The sequence below is a fragment of the Oncorhynchus clarkii genome, chromosome 12 (genome assembly GCF_045791955.1).
Source record: "Oncorhynchus clarkii lewisi isolate Uvic-CL-2024 chromosome 12, UVic_Ocla_1.0, whole genome shotgun sequence".
NCBI lineage: Eukaryota > Metazoa > Chordata > Actinopteri > Salmoniformes > Salmonidae > Oncorhynchus > Oncorhynchus clarkii.
The window spans coordinates 93,467,158-93,485,621 of record NC_092158.1 but is presented as its reverse complement, the minus strand read 5'-3'; the positions used below and the strand labels follow the sequence as shown (position 1 = coordinate 93,485,621).

Here is an 18,464-nt window from a genome sequence, read left to right as displayed (position 1 = left end):
TATGATGTGTTATGTTATGATGTATTATGATGTGTTGTGATGTATTATGTTATGATGTATTATGTTATGATGTATTATGATGTGTTATGATGTATTATGTTATGATGTATTATGATGTGTTATGATGTGTTATGATGTGTTATGATGTGTTATGATGTGTTATGATGTATTATGATGTGTTATGATGTATTATGTTATGATGTATTATGATGTGTTATGATGTGTTATGATGTATTATGATGTGTTATGATGTGTTATGATGTGTTATGATGTATTATGATGTGTTATGATGTGTTATGATGTGTTATGTTGTGTTATGATGTGTTATGATGTATTATGATGTGTTATGATGTATTATGTTATGATGTATTATGATGTGTTATGTTATGATGTATTATGTTATGATGTATTATGTTATGATGTATTATGTTATGATGTATTATGATGTATTATGATGTGTTATGATGTATTATGATGTGTTATGATGTATTATGTTATGATGTATTATGTTATGATGTATTATGTTATGATGTGTTATGATGTGTTATGATGTATTATGTTATGATGTATTATGTTATGATGTGTTATGATGTGTTATGATGTATTATGATGTGTTATGATGTATTATGTTATGATGTATTATGTTATGATGTATTATGTTATGATGTGTTATGATGTGTTATGATGTGTTATGATGTGTTATGATGTATTATGTTATGATGTATTATGTTATGATGTATTATGTTATGATGTATTATGATGTGTTATGATGTGTTATGATGTGTTATGATGTATTATGTTATGATGTATTATGTTATGATGTATTATGTTATGATGTATTATGTTATGATGTGTTATGATGTGTTATGATGTGTTATGATGTGTTATGATGTATTATGTTATGATGTGTTATGATGTATTATGTTATGATGTATTATGTTATGATGTGTTATGATGTGTTATGATGTGTTATGATGTATTATGTTATGATGTGTTATGATGTATTATGATATGATGTGTTATGATGTGTTATGTTATGATGTATTATGATGTGTTATGATGTATTATGTTATGATGTATTATGTTATGATGTATTATGATGTGTTATGATGTATTATGTTATGATGTATTATGATGTGTTATGATGTGTTATGATTTATTATGTTATGATGTATTATGTTATGATGTATTATGTTATGATGTGTTATGATGTGTTATGATGTGTTATGATGTATTATGTTATGATGTGTTATGATGTATTATGATGTATTATGTTATGATGTGTTATGATGTATTATGTTATGATGTGTTATGATGTGTTATGATGTATTATGTTATGATGTGTTATGATGTATTATGATGTGTTATGATGTATTATGTTATGATGTGTTATGATGTATTATGTTATGATGTATTATGTTATGATGTATTATGTTATGATGTGTTATGATGTGTTATGATGTGTTATGATGTATTATGTTATGATGTGTTATGTTATGATGTATTATGTTATGATGTGTTATGATGTGTTATGATGTGTTATGATGTGTTATGATGTATTATGATGTGTTATGATGTATTATGTTATGATGTGTTATGATGTATTATGTTATGATGTATTATGATGTGTTATGATGTATTATGTTATGATGTATTATGTTATGATGTATTATGTTATGATGTATTATGATGTATTATGTTATGATGTATTATGTTATGATGTATTATGATGTGTTATGATGTATTATGTTATGATGTATTATGTTATGATGTATTATGATGTGTTATGATGTATTATGTTATGATGTATTATGATGTGTTATGATGTATTATGTTATGATGTATTATGTTATGATGTATTATGTTATGATGTATTATGATGTATTATGTTATGATGTATTATGTTATGATGTATTATGATGTGTTATGATGTATTATGTTATGATGTATTATGTTATGATGTGTTATGATGTGTTATGATGTGTTATGATGTATTATGATGTGTTATGATGTATTATGTTATGATGTGTTGTGTTATGATGTGTTATGATGTATTATGTTATGATGTGTTATGATGTATTATGTTATGATGTATTATGTTATGATGTGTTGTATTATGATGTATTATGTTATGATGTATTATGATGTATTATGTTATGATGTATTATGTTATGATGTGTTATGATGTGTTATGTTATGATGTATTGTGTTATGATGTGTTATGTTATGATGTATTATGTTATGATGTATTATGATGTATTATGTTATGATGTATTGTGTTATGATGTGTTATGTTATGATGTATTATGTTATGATGTATTATGATGTGTTATGATGTATTATGTTATGATGTATTATGTTATGATGTGTTATGATGTGTTATGATGTGTTATGATGTGTTATGATGTGTTATGATGTATTATGATGTATTATGTTATGATGTGTTATGATGTATTATGTTATGATGTATTATGTTATGATGTGTTATGATGTATTATGATGTATTATGATGTATTATGATGTATTATGATGTGTTATGATGTGTTATGATGTATTATGTTATGATGTGTTATGTTATGATGTATTATGATGTATTATGATGTATTATGATGTGTTATGATGTATTATGTTATGATGTATTATGATGTATTATGATGTATTATGATGTGTTATGATGTATTATGTTATGATGTATTATGTTATGATGTATTATGATGTATTATGATGTATTATGTTATGATGTATTATGATGTATTATGATGTATTATGTTATGATGTATTATGATGTATTATGTTATGATGTGTTGTGTTATGATGTGTTATGATGTATTATGTTATGATGTGTTATGATGTATTATGATGTGTTATGATGTATTATGTTATGATGTATTATGATGTATTATGTTATGATGTATTATGTTATGATGTATTATGTTATGATGTGTTATGATGTGTTATGATGTGTTATGATGTATTATGATGTATTATGATGTATTATGATGTGTTATGATGTGTTATGATGTATTATGTTATGATGTATTATGTTATGATGTATTATGATGTATTATGATGTATTATGATGTGTTATGATGTATTATGTTATGATGTATTATGATGTATTATGATGTGTTATGATGTATTATGTTATGATGTATTATGTTATGATGTATTATGATGTATTATGATGTATTATGATGTATTATGTTATGATGTATTATGATGTATTATGATGTATTATGTTATGATGTATTATGATGTATTATGTTATGATGTATTATGTTATGATGTATTATGTTATGATGTATTATGTTATGATGTATTATGTTATGATGTATTATGTTATGATGTATTATGATGTGTTATGTTGTATTATGTTATGATGTGTTATGTTATGTTGTATTATGTTATGATGTGTTATGATGTGTTATGATGTATTATGTTATGATGTATTATGTTATGATGTATTATGTTATGATGTATTATGTTATGATGTGTTATGATGTGTTATGATGTATTATGTTATGATGTATTGTGTTATGATGTATTATGTCATGATGTGTTATGTTATGATGTGTTTTGATGTGTTATGTTATGATGTGTTGTGTTATGATGTGTTGTGTTATGATGTGTTGTGTTATGATGTGTTATGATGTGTTATGATGTGTTATGTTATGATGTGTTTTGATGTGTTATGTTATGATGTGTTATGATGTGTTATGATGTGTTATGTGTTATGATGTGTTATGATGTGTTATGATGTGTTATGATGTGTTATGATGTGTTATGTGTTATGATGTGTTATGATGTGTTATGATGTGTTATGATGTGTTATGTTGGTAGTAACACTGTTCCAGACAAGTGGATTGATTGATTAACTGTGTGTGTGTTTGGGGGTCCCTGGTTCCGCTGTAGGAAGGTCTGAGTGCAGCGTGGGTGCCCAGGGATAGGCCGTCTGAGGCTGGGGAGCAGAGTGGCCGGTCCCCCCCGGTTATGAACCACACCGAAGGAGGCCTGGTCATCTTCAGCGCCAACTCACACCCCTCCTCCAGGGAGATCAGCAAAAGGATAGGAGAGTCAGTACACACACACACACACACACACACACACACTCTGGCTTTTCATTGGTCAGCTCTCCCTGTGCTCTCTTTTCATTGGCTATGTCTCCCGTGTGCAGGCGTCTGGGGGTGGAGCTTGGGAAGGTGCAGGTGTACCAGGAAGACAATAGAGGTGAGACTCTGACCCCTGACTTCTGACCTTCAAACCTCTCTGTCACACGCCATTACCCTCTCACCCATCCCCCCTCACCCTCTCCCCCAGCAGTCTGATCCTCTCCTCTAGTGCTCTGTTGTTCTCCTGCTCTTTCTCCTGTTGAAGTTGTCTCACCACAGTCCAGAGTTGCAGATATGTCTCTCTCCACCTCCAGCTCTCCAGGTCTGGTTAAGGGGGTGTTGTTGAGCTGGACTGTTGTCTGGGTCTGTGCTGACTGGAGTGTAATCACCTGCTGCTCCAGCTCCACCTGCCTTACCTCCAGCTGGGTGAATTAATCCTTCATTTCAATGAGGGAGAAGTACTCTGTGCTGGGAGGTTGACTTTCCACTGGGGGTTGCTCGTCTGTGAGGTTATATAATGAAGAGGTCTGGTCTGACCTAGAGATGGCAACAATAGAAATGGTACTGATAGAGATGGCACTAATAGAGATGGTACTGATAGAGATGGCAGCGATAGAGATGGCACTAATAGAGATGGTACTGATAGAGATGGTACTGATAGAGATGGCACTGAAAGGATGGCACTGATAGAGATGGCACCGATAGAGATGGTACTGATAGAGATGGTACTGATAGAGATGGCAGCGATAGAGATGGCACCGATAGAGATGGCACTGATAGAGATGGTACTGATAGAGATGGCACTGATAGAGATGGTACTGATAGAGATGGTACTGATAGAGATAGTACTGATAGAGATGGCATTGATAGTGATGGCATCGATAGAGATGGCACTGATAGAGATGGCACCGATAGAGATGGCACTGATAGAGATGGTACTGATAGAGATGGTACTGATAGAGATGGTACTGATAGAGATGGCATCGATAGAGATGGCATCGATAGAGATATCACTGATAGAGATGGCACTGATAGAGATGGCACCGATAGAGATGGTACTGATAGAGATGGCAGCGATAGAGATGGCACCGATAGAGATGGTACTGATAGAGATGGCACCGATAGAGATGGCACCTATAGAGATGGCACTGATAGAGATGGTACTGATAGAGATGGTACTGATAGAGATGGCACTGATAGAGATGGTACTGATAGAGATGGTACTGATAGAGATGGCACTGATAGAGATGGTACTGATAGAGATGGTACTGATAGAGATGGCATCGATAGAGATGGCATCGATAGAGATGGCACTGATAGAGATACTGATAGAGATGGTACTGATAGAGATGACACCGATAGAGATGGCACCGATAGAGATGGTACTGATAGAGATGGCACTGATAGAGATGGCACTGATAGAGATGGCACCGATAGAGATGGCACCGATAGAGATGACACCCATAGAGATGACACCGATAGAGATGACACCGATAGAGATGGCACTGAGAGATGGTACTGATAGAGATGGCACCGATAGAGATGGCACTGATAGAGATGGTACTGATAGAGATGGCACTGATAGAGATGACACCAATAGAGATGGTACTGATAGAGATGGTACTGATAGAGATGGCACTGATAGAGATGGCACCGATAGAGATGGTACTGATAGAGATGGCACTGATAGAGATGACACCAATAGAGATGGTACTGATAGAGATGGTACTGATAGAGATGGCACTGATAGAGATGGTACCGATAGAGATGGCACCGATAGAGATGGCACCGATAGAGATGGCACCGATAGAGATGGCACCGATAGAGATGGCACTGATAGAGATGGTACTGATAGAGATGGCAGAGATAGAGATGGCACCGATAGAGATGGCATCGCTAGAGATGGCGCTGATAGAGATGGCACCGATAGAGATGGCGGCGATAGAGATGGTACTGATAGAGATGGTACTGATAGAGATGGCACCGATAAAGATGGCACTGATATAGATGGTACTGATAGAGATGGCACCGATAGAGATGGTACTGATAGAGATGGTACTGATAGAGATGGCACCGATAGAGATGACACCGATAGAGATGGCACCGATAGAGATGGTACTGATAGAGATGGCGCTGATAGAGATGGCACCAATAGAGATGGCACCAATAGAGATGGCACCAATAGAGATGGTACTGATAGAGATGGTACTGATAGAGATGGCACCAATAGAGATGGTACCGATAGAGATGGTACTGATAGAGATGGTACTGATAGAGATGGTACTGATAGAGATGGTACTGATAGAGATGGTACTGATAGAGATGGCACCGATAGAGATGGTGCTGATAGAGATGGCACCAATAGAGATGGCACCAATAGAGATGGCAGCTTTGCTTCTAGTCCTTAAAAGTTTTATTGAAGTTTTATCACATACAACCGGGAAGAGCTATTGGATATCAGAGAGACGTCAATTTACCAGCATAACCAGCACTACGACCAGGAATAAGACCAGCACTACAACCAGCACTACGACCAGGAATAAGACCAGCACTACAAACAGGAATACAACCAGCACTACGACCAGGAATAAGTCCAGCACTACAAACAAGAATACGACCAGCACTACGACCCGCACTACGACCAGGAATACGACCAGAAATACGACCAGGAATACGACCAGGAATACGACCAGAAATACGACCAGGAATACGATCAGGAATACAACCAGCACTACGAGCAGGAATACGACCAGCACTACGACCAGGAATACGTCCAGGAATACGACCATCACTACGACCAGGAATACAACCAGCACTACGACCAGGAATACGACCATCACTACGACCAACACTACGACCATCACTACGAGCAGGAATACGACCATCACTACGAGCAGGAATACGACCAGGAATACGACCAGCACTACGACCAGCACTACGACCAGGAATAAGACCATCACTACAACCAGGAATACGACCATCACTACGACCAGGAATTCGACCATCACTACGAGCAGGAATACGACCAGGAATACGACCAGCACTACGACCAGGAATACGACCATCACTACGACCAGCACTACGACAATCACTACGACCAGGAATACGACCATCACTACGACCAGGAATACGACCATCACTACGACCAGGAATACAACCAGCACTACGACCAGGAATACGACCATCACTACGACCAGCACTACGAACAGGAATACAACCATCACTACGACCAGGAATACGACCATCACTACGACCAGGAATACGACCATCACTACGACCAGGAATACGACCATCACTACGAGCAGGAATACGAGCAGGAATACGACCAGCACTACGACCAGAAATACGACCAGGAATACGACCAGGAATACGACCATCACTACGACCAGGAATACAACCAGGAATACGACCATCACTACGAACAGGAATACGACCAGGAATACGACCAGGAATACGACCAGCACTACGACCAGCACTACGACCAGGAATACGACCAGGAATACGACCATCACTACGACCAGGAATACAACCAGGAATACAACCATCACTATGACCAGGACTACGACCAGGAAAATGACCAGCACTACGACCAGGAATACGACCAGGAATACGACCAGGAATACGACCAGGAATACGACCATCACTACGACCAGGAATACAACCAGCACTACGAGCAGGAATACGACCAGGAATACGACCAGGAATACAACCATCACTATGACCAGCACTACGACCAGGAATATGACCAGGAATACGACCATCACTACGACCAGGAATACAACCAGGAATACGACCATCACTACGAACAGGAATACGACCAGGAATACGACCAGGAATACGACCATCACTACGACCAGCACTACGACCAGGAATACGACCAGGAATACGACCAACACTACGACCCGCACTACGAGCAGGAATACGACCAGGAATACGACCATCACTACGACCAGGAATACGACCATCACTACGAGCAGGAATACGACCAGGAATACGACCAGCACTACGACCCGCACTACGACCAGGAATACGACCAGGAATACGACCATCACTACGACCAGGAATACAACCAGGAATACGACCAGGAATACGACCATCACTACGACCAGGAATACAACCAGGAATACGACCATCACTACGAACAGGAATACAACCAGGAATACGACCAGCACTACGACCAGCACTACGACCAGCACTACGACCAGGAATACGACCAGGAATACGACCATCACTACGACCAGGAATACAACCAGGAATACAACCATCACTATGACCAGCACTACGACCAGGAATATGACCAGCACTACGACCAGGAATACGACCAGGAATACGACCAGGAATACGACCATCACTACGACCAGGAATACAACCAGCACTACGAGCAGGAATACGAGCAGGAATACGACCAGGAATACGACCAGGAATACAACCATCACTATGACCAGCACTACGACCAGGAATATGACCAGCACTACGACCAGGAATACGACCATCACTACGACCAGGAATACAACCAGGAATACGACCATCACTACGAACAGGAATACGACCAGGAATACGACCAGGAATACGACCATCACTACGACCAGCACTACGACCAGGAATACGACCAGGAATACGACCAGCACTACGACCCGCACTATGAGCAGGAATACGACCAGGAATACGACCATCACTACGACCAGGAATACGACCATCACTACGAGCAGGAATACGACCAGGAATACGACCAGCACTACGACCCGCACTACGACCAGGAATACGACCAGGAATACGACCATCACTACGACCAGGAATACAACCAGGAATACGACCAGGAATACGACCATCACTAGGACCAGGAATACAACCAGGAATACGACCATCACTACGAACAGGAATACGACCAGGAATACGACCAGGAATACGACCAGCACTACGACCAGCACTACGACCAGGAATACGACCAGGAATACGACCATCACTACGACCAGGAATACAACCAGGAATACAACCATCACTATGACCAGCACTACGACCAGGAATATGACCAGCACTACGACCAGGAATACGACCAGGAATACGACCAGGAATACGACCATCACTACGACCAGGAATACAACCAGCACTACGAGCAGGAATACGACCAGGAATATGACCAGGAATACAACCATCACTATGACCAGCACTACAACCAGGAATATGACCAGCACTACGACCAGGAATACGACCAGCACTACGACCAGGAATACGACCAGGAATACAACCAGCACTACGACCAGGAATACGACCAGGAATACAACCAGCACTACGACCAGGAATACGACCAGGAATACGACCATCACTACGACCAGGAATACGACCATCACTACGAACAGGAATACGACCAGGAATACGACCAGGAATACAACCAGCACTACGACCAGGAATACGACCAGGAATACAACCATCACTATGACCAGCACTACGAACAGGAATACAACCATCACTATGACCAGCACTACGACCAGGAATATGACCAGCACTACGACCAGGAATACAACCAGGAATACGACAAGCACTACGTGGAATAGCTTAGATATTAGGTTTTGTTGTGGAATAGCTTAGATATTACCTGTTAGATACTGCTGCACTGTCGGATCTAGAAGCAGAAGAATTTCACTAGAATTTCACTACACTCACACCCCCATGTGACCAATAACATCTGCTAACCATGTGACCAATAACATCTGCTAACCATGTGACCAATAACATCTGCTAACCATGTGACCAATAACATCTGCTAACTATGTGACCAATAACATCTGCTAACCATGTGACCAATAACATCTGCTAACCTTGTGACCAATAACATCTGCTAACCATGTGACCAATAACATCTGCTAACCATGTGACCAATAACATCTGCTAACCATGTGACCAATAACATCTGCTAACCATGTGACCAATAACATCTGCTAACCATGTGACCAATAACATCTGCTAACCATGTGACCAATAACATCTGCTAACCATGTGACCAATAACATTTGATTTGAACAGAGGGGTAGTGTTTTAATATAGTACTGTACCAGGGGATGGTCTGGTTAATATAGCACTGTACCAGGGGATGGTCTGGTTAATATAGCACTGTGTCAGGAGATGGTCTGGTTAATATAGCACTGTGCCAGGGGATGGTCTGGTTAATATATCACTGTACCAGGAGATGGTCTGGTTAATATAGCACTGTGCCATGCCAGGGGATGGTCTGGTTAATATAGCACTGTGCCAGGGGATGGTCTGGTTAATATAGCACTGTACCAGGGGATGGTCTGGTTAATATAGCACTGTACCAGGGGATGGTCTGGTTAATATATCACTGTGCCAGGGGATGGTCTGGTTAATATATCACTGTGCCAGGGGATGGTCTGGTTAATATAGCACTGTGCCAGGGGATGGTCTGGTTAATATAGCACTGTACCAGGGGATGGTCTGGTTAATATAGCACTGTGCCAGGGGATGGTCTGGTTAATATAGCACTGTGTCAGGGGATGGTCTGGTTAATATAGCACTGTGCCATGCCAGGGGATGGTCTGGTTAATATAGCACTGTGCCATGCCAGGGGATGGTCTGGTTAATATAGCACTGTACCAGGGGATGGTCTGGTTAATATAGCACTGTACCAGGGGATGGTCTGGTTAATATATCACTGTGCCAGGGGATGGTCTGGTTAATATATCACTGTGCCAGGGGATGGTCTGGTTAATATAGCACTGTACCAGGGGATGGTCTGGTTAATATAGCACTGTGCCAGGGGATGGTCTGGTTAATATATCACTGTGCCAGGGGATGGTCTGGTTAATATAGCACTGAGCCAGGGGATGGTCTGGTTAATATAGCACTGTACCATGCCAGGGGATGGTCTGGTTAATATAGCACTGTGCCAGGGGATGGTCTGGTTAATATAGCACTGTGTCCTGCCAGGGGATGGTCTGGTTAATATAGCACTGTGCCAGGGGATGGTCTGGTTAATATAGCACTGTGTCATGTCAGGGGATGGTCTGGTTAATATAGCACTGTGTCATGCCAGGGGATGGTCTGGTTAATATAGCACTGTGCCAGGGGATGGTCTGGTTAATATAGCACTGTGCCAGGGGATGGTCTGGTTAATATAGCACTGTACCAGGGGAAGGTCTGGTTAATATAGCACTGTACCAGGGGATAGTCTGGTTAATATATCACTGTACCAGGGGATGGTCTGGTTAATATAGCACTGTACCAGGGGATGGTCTGGTTAATATAGCACTGTACCAGGGGATGGTCTGGTTAATATAGCACTGTGCCAGGGGATGGTCTGGTTAATATAGCACTGTACCAGGGGATGGTCTGGTTAATATAGCACTGTGCCATGCCAGGGGATGGTCTGGTTAATATAGCACTGTACCAGGGGATGGTCTGGTTAATATAGCACTGTACCAGGGGATGGTCTGGTTAATATAACACTGTGTCATGGGATGGTCTGGTTAATATAGCACTGTACCAGGGGATGGTCTGGTTAATATAACACTGTGTCATGGGATGGTCTGGTTAATATAGCACTGTGCCAGGGGATGGTCTGGTTAATATAACACTGTGCCAGGGGATGGTCTGGTTAATATAGCACCATGCCAGGGGATGGTCTGGTTAATATAGCACTGTACCTGGGGATGGTCTGGTTAATATAGCACTGTACCAGGGGATGGTCTGGTTAATATAGCACTGTGCCAGGGGATGGTCTGGTTAATATAGCACTGTACCAGGGGATGGTCTGGTTAATATAGCACTGTACCAGGGGATGGTCTGGTTAATATAGCACTGTGCCAGGGGATGGTCTGGTTAATATAGCACTGTACCAGGGGATGGTCTGGTTAATATAGCACTGTGTCAGGGGATGGTCTGGTTAATATAGCACTGTACCAGGGGATGGTCTGGTTAATATAGCACTGTACCAGGGGATGGTCTGGTTAATATAGCACTGTGCCAGGGGATAGTCTGGTTAATATAGCACTGTGCCAGGGGATGGTCTGGTTAATATAGCACTGTGTCATGCCAGGGGATGGTCTGGTTAATATAGCACTGTGCCAGGGGATGGTCTGGTTAATATAGCACTGTACCAGGGGATGGTCTGGTTAATATAGCACTGTGCCAGGGGATAGTCTGGTTAATATAGCACTGTGCCAGGGGATGGTCTGGTTAATATAGCACTGTGCCAGGGGATGGTCTGGTTAATATAGCACTGTGCCATGCCAGGGGATGGTCTGGTTAATATAGCACTGTGCCAGGGGATGGTCTGGTTAATATAGCACTGTACCAGGGGATGGTCTGGTTAATATAGCACTGTACCAGGGGATGGTCTGGTTAATATAGCACTGTACCAGGGGATGGTCTGGTTAATAATAGTACTGTACCAGGGGATGGTCTGGTTAATATAGCACTGTACCAGGGGATGGTCTGGTTAATATAGCACTGTACCAGGGGATGGTCTGGTTAATATAGCACTGTACCAGGGGATGGTCTGGTTAATATAGCACTGTACCAGGGGATGGTCTGGTTAATATAGCACTGTACCATGCCAGGGGATGGTCTGGTTATATAGCACTGTACCAGGGGATGGTCTGGTTAATATAGCACTGTGCCAGGGGATGGTCTGGTTAATATAGCACTGTACCAGGGGATGGTCTGGTTAATATAGCACTGTGTCATGCCAGGGGATGGTCTGGTTAATATAACACTGTGCCAGGGGATGGTCTGGTTAATATAGCACTGTACCAGGGGATGGTCTGGTTAATATAGCACTGTGCCAGGGGATGGTCTGGTTAATATAGCACTGTGCCAGGGGATGGTCTGGTTAATATAGCACTGTGCCAGGGGATGGTCTGGTTAATATAGCACTGTGCCAGGGGATGGTCTAGTTAATATAGCACTGAGCCAGGGGATGGTCTGGTTAATATAGCACTGTGTCAGGGGATGGTCTGGTTAATATAGCACTGTACCAGGGGATGGTCTGGTTAATATAGCACTGTGCCAGGGGATGGTCTGGTTAATATAGCACTGTACCAGGGGATGGTCTGGTTAATATAGCACTGTACCAGGGGATGGTCTGGTTAATATAACACTGTGTCAGGGGATGGTCTGGTTAATATAACACTGTACCAGGGGATGGTCTGGTTAGTATAGCACTGTACCAGGGGATGGTCTGGTTAATATAGCACTGTACCAGGGGATGGTCTGGTTAATATAGCACTGTACCAGGGGATGGTCTGGTTAATATATCACTGTACCAGGGGATGGTCTGGTTAATATAGCACTGTACCAGGGGATGGTCTGGTTAATATAGCACTGTGCCAGGGGATGGTCTGGTTAATATAGCACTGTACCAGGGGATGGTCTGGTTAATATAGCACTGTGCCAGGGGAGGGTCTGGTTAATATAACACTGTGCCATGCCAGGGGATGGTCTGGTTAATATAGCACTGTGTCAGGGGATGGTCTGGTTAATATATCACTGTACCAGGGGATGGTCTGGTTAATATAGCACTGTGCCAGGGGATGGTCTGGTTAATATATCACTGTACCAGGGGATGGTCTGGTTAATATAGCACTGTACCAGGGGATGGTCTGGTTAATATAGCACTGTGCCAGGGGATGGTCTGGTTAATATAACACTGTGCCATGCCAGGGGATGGTCTGGTTAATATAGCACTGTGCCAGGGGATGGTCTGGTTAATATAGCACTGTACCAGGGGATGGTCTGGTTAATATAGCACTGTGCCAGGGGATGGTCTGGTTAATATAGCACTGTGCCAGGGGATGGTCTGTGTTAATATAGCACTGTACCAGGGGGTGGTCTGTGTTAATATAGCACTGTACCAGGGGATGGTCTGGTTAATATAGCACTGTACCAGGGGGTGGTCTGTGTTAATATAGCACTGTGCCAGGGGATGGTCTGGTTAATATAGCACTGTACCAGGGGATGGTCTGGTTAATATAGCACTGTACCAGGGGATGGTCTGGTTAATATAGCACTGTACCAGGGGATGGTCTGGTTAATATAGCACTGTGCCAGGGGATGGTCTGGTTAATATAGCACTGTACCAGGGGATGGTCTGGTTAATATAGCACTGTGCCATGCCAGGGGATGGTCTGGTTAATATAGCACTGTACCAGGGGATGGTCTGGTTAATATAGCACTGTGCCAGGGGATGGTCTGGTTAATATAGTACTGTACCAGGGGATGGTCTGGTTAATATAGCACTGTACCAGGGGATGGTCTGGTTAATATAACACTGTGCCATGCCAGGGGATGGTCTGGTTAATATAGCACTGTGCCAGGGGATGGTCTGGTTAATATAGCACTGTACCAGGGGATGGTCTGGTTAATATATCACTGTGCCAGGGGATGGTCTGGTTAATATATCACTGTGCCAGGGGATGGTCTGGTTAATATAGCACTGTGCCAGGGGATGGTCTGGTTAATATAGCACTGTACCAGGGGATGGTCTGGTTAATATAGCACTGTGCCAGGGGATGGTCTGGTTAATATAGCACTGTGCCAGGGGATGGTCTGGTTAATATAGCACTGTACCAGGGGATGGTCTGGTTAATATAGCACTGTGTCCTGCCAAGGGATGGTCTGGTTAATATAGCACTGTACCAGGGGATGGTCTGGTTAATATAGCACTGTACCAGGGGATGGTCTGGTTAATATAGCACTGTACCAGGGGATGGTCTGGTTAATATAGCACTGTACCAGGGGATGGTCTGGTTAATATAGCACTGTGCCAGGGGATGGTCTGGTTAATATAGCACTGTACCAGGGGAAGGTCTGGTTAATATAGCACTGTGCCATGCCAGGGGATGGTCTGGTTAATATAGCACTGTGCCAGGGGATGGTCTGGTTAATATAGCACTGTGTCATACCATGGGATGGTCTGGTTAATATAGCACTGTACCAGGGGATGGTCTGGTTAATATAGCACTGTACCAGGGGATGGTCTGGTTAATATAGTACTGTACCAGGGGATGGTCTGGTTAATATAGCACTGTGCCAGGGGATGGTCTGGTTAATATAGCACCATGCCAGGGGATGGTCTGGTTAATATAGCACCATGCCAGGGGATGGTCTGGTTAATATAGCACTGTGCCAGGGGATGGTCTGGTTAATATAGCACTGTGCCAGGGGATGATCTGGTTAATATAGCACTGTACCAGGGGATGGTCTGGTTAATATAGCACTGTGCCAGGGGATGGTCTGGTTAATATAGCACTGTGCCAGGGGATGGTCTGGTTAATATAGCACTGTACCAGGGGATGGTCTGGTTAATATAGCACCATGCCAGGGGATGGTCTGGTTAATATAGCACTGTGCCAGGGGATGGTCTGGTTAATATAGCACTGTACCAGGGGATGGTCTGGTTAATATAGCACTGTGCCAGGGGATGGTCTGGTTAATATAGCACTGTGCCAGGGGATGGTCTGGTTAATATAGCACTGTACCAGGGGTCTGGTTAATATAACACTGTACCAGGGGATGTTTGTGTTAATATAGCACTGTGCCAGGGGATGGTCTGGTTAATATAGCACTGTACCAGGGGTCTGGTTAATATAGCACTGTACCAGGGGGTTGGTCTGGTTAATATAGCACTGTACCAGGGGATGGTCTGGTTAATATAGCACTGTACCAGGGGATGGTCTGGTTAATATAGTACTGTACCAGGGGTCTGTGTGGAAGAGTAAGTTGCTTACCAACGGGAGCAGTCAGTAAAACGTGTCTCTTGATTGTCCACAAGGAGCTTATTTTTGTACTTTCTCCTTGTCATTTCATAAGGGGTATTTTAATGACCTCTGCACAGAGGGAGGGGGCATCAAAGGCCTCTGCATTTGGGTGGGGGGGGGCTGTGTGACTCTCCTGCCATTGCTGGGCTCAAGGGCTTTGACACCTCTCATTTCCCAAACTAGGCTCGTAATTTAACAATTTAATTCTGTCTGTCTGTCTGTCTGTCTGTCTGTCTGTCTGTCTGTATGTCTCTCTCTCTCTCTCTCTCTCTCTCTCTCTCTCTCTCTCTCTCTCTCTCTCTCTCTCTCTCTCTCTCTCTCTCTCTCTCTCTCTCTCTCTCTCTCTCTCTCTCTCTCTCTCTCTCTCTCTCTCTCTCTCTCTCTCTCTCTCTCTCTCTCTCTCTCTCTCCCCCTCCCCCTCTCACCCTCTCTCTCTGTCTATCTCTCTCTTTGTGTAGAAACGCGTGTGCAGATCCAGGAGTCTGTTCGAGGCAAAGATGTCTTCATCATCCAGACAGTGTCTAAGTACGAACACAGACCCACACTGCTGGCTATAACAGAGCCCTCGAACCTCTCTATCAAACACTCTATCACGCAGACCCTTACTACTGGATATAACAGAGCACTCAAACCTCTCTATCAAACACTCTATCACACAGACCCACACTACTGGATATAACAGAGCCATCGAACGTCTCTACCAAACACTCTATCACACAGACCCAGACTACTGGATACAACAGAGCCCTCAAACCTCTCTATCAAAACACACCCACACTACTGGCTATAACAGAGCACTCAAACCTCTCTATCAAACACACTACTGGTTATAACTGAGCCCTCTCTATCAAACCTCTCTATCAAACACACTACTGGCTATAACTGAGCCCTCTCTATCAAACCTCTCTATCAAACACACTACTGGCTATAACTGAGCCCTCTCTATCAAACCTCTCTATCAAACACACTACTGGCTATAACTGAGCCCTCTCTATCAAACCTCTCTATCAAACACACTACTGGCTATAACTGAGCCCTCTCTATCAAACCTCTCTATCAAACACACTACTGGCTATAACTGAGCCCTCTCTATCAAACCTCTCTATCAAACACACTACTGGCTATAACTGAGCCCTCTCTATCAAACCTCTCTATCAAACACACTACTGGCTATAACTGAGCCCTCTCTATCAAACCTCTCTATCAAACACACTACTGGCTATAACTGAGCCCTCTCTATCAAACCTCTCTATCAAACACACTACTGGCTATAACTGAGCCCTCTCTATCAAACCTCTCTATCAAACACACTACTGGCTATAACTGAGCCCTCTCTATCAAACCTCTCTATCAAACACACTACTGGCTATAACTGAGCCCTCTCTATCAAACACACTACTGGCTATAACTGAGCCCTCTCTATCAAACACACTACTGGCTATAACTGAGCCCTCTCTATCAAACCCCTCTATCAAACACACTACTGGCTATAACTGAGCCCTCTCTATCAAACCTCTCTATCAAACACACTACTGGCTATAACTGAGCCCTCTCTATCAAACCTCTCTATCAAACACACTACTGGCTATAACTGAGCCCTCTCTATCAAACACACTACTGGCTATAACTGAGCCCTCTCTATCAAACACACTACTGGCTATAACTGAGCCCTCTCTATCAAACACACTACTGGCTATAACTGAGCCCTCTCTATCAAACACACTACTGGCTATAACTGAGCCCTCTCTATCAAACCTCTCTATCAAACACACTACTGGCTATAACTGAGCCCTCTCTATCAAACACACTACTGGCTATAACTGAGCCCTCTCTATCAAACACACTACTGGCTATAACTGAGCCCTCTCTATCAAACCCCTCTATCAAACACACTACTGGCTATAACTGAGCCCTCTCTATCAAACCTCTCTATCAAACACACTACTGGCTATAACTGAGCCCTCTCTATCAAACCCCTCTATCAAACACACTACTGGCTATAACTGAGCCCTCTCTATCAAACCTCTCTATCAAACACACTACTGGCTATAACTGAGCCCTCTCTATCAAACCTCTCTATCAAACACACTACTGGCTATAACTGAGCCCTCTCTATCAAACACACTACTGGCTATAACTGAGCCCTCTCTATCAAACACACTACTGGCTATAACTGAGCCCTCTCTATCAAACCCCTCTATCAAACACACTACTGGCTATAACTGAGCCCTCTCTATCAAACCTCTCTATCAAACACACTACTGGCTATAACTGAGCCCTCTCTATCAAACCCCTCTATCAAACACACTACTGGCTATAACTGAGCCCTCTCTATCAAACCTCTCTATCAAACACACTACTGGCTATAACTGAGCCCTCTCTATCAAACCTCTCTATCAAACACACTACTGGCTATAACTGAGCCCTCTCTATCAAACACACTACTGGCTATAACTGAGCCCTCTCTATCAAACCTCTCTATCAAACACACTACTGGCTATAACTGAGCCCTCTCTATCAAACACACTACTGGCTATAACTGAGCCCTCTCTATCAAACACACTACTGGCTATAACTGAGCCCT

The 18,464-nt window shown here is 42.5% G+C and overlaps 1 protein-coding gene across 1 annotated transcript in view; it reads left to right on the top strand.

Annotated features, from left to right (window-relative positions):
• The first annotated feature begins 3,924 nt into the window (after positions 1–3,924).
• Positions 3,925–18,464, top strand: part of LOC139422373 (phosphoribosyl pyrophosphate synthase-associated protein 2) — a 44,485-nt gene continuing 29,945 nt past the window's right edge. The window contains exons 1-3 of the mRNA XM_071173576.1: positions 3,925–4,073; positions 4,175–4,227; positions 16,339–16,405. Coding sequence (XP_071029677.1) covers positions 3,991–4,073; positions 4,175–4,227; positions 16,339–16,405 — 203 coding nt within the window. The 5' untranslated portion in view covers positions 3,925–3,990. The remainder of the gene's footprint in view (positions 4,074–4,174; positions 4,228–16,338; positions 16,406–18,464) is intronic.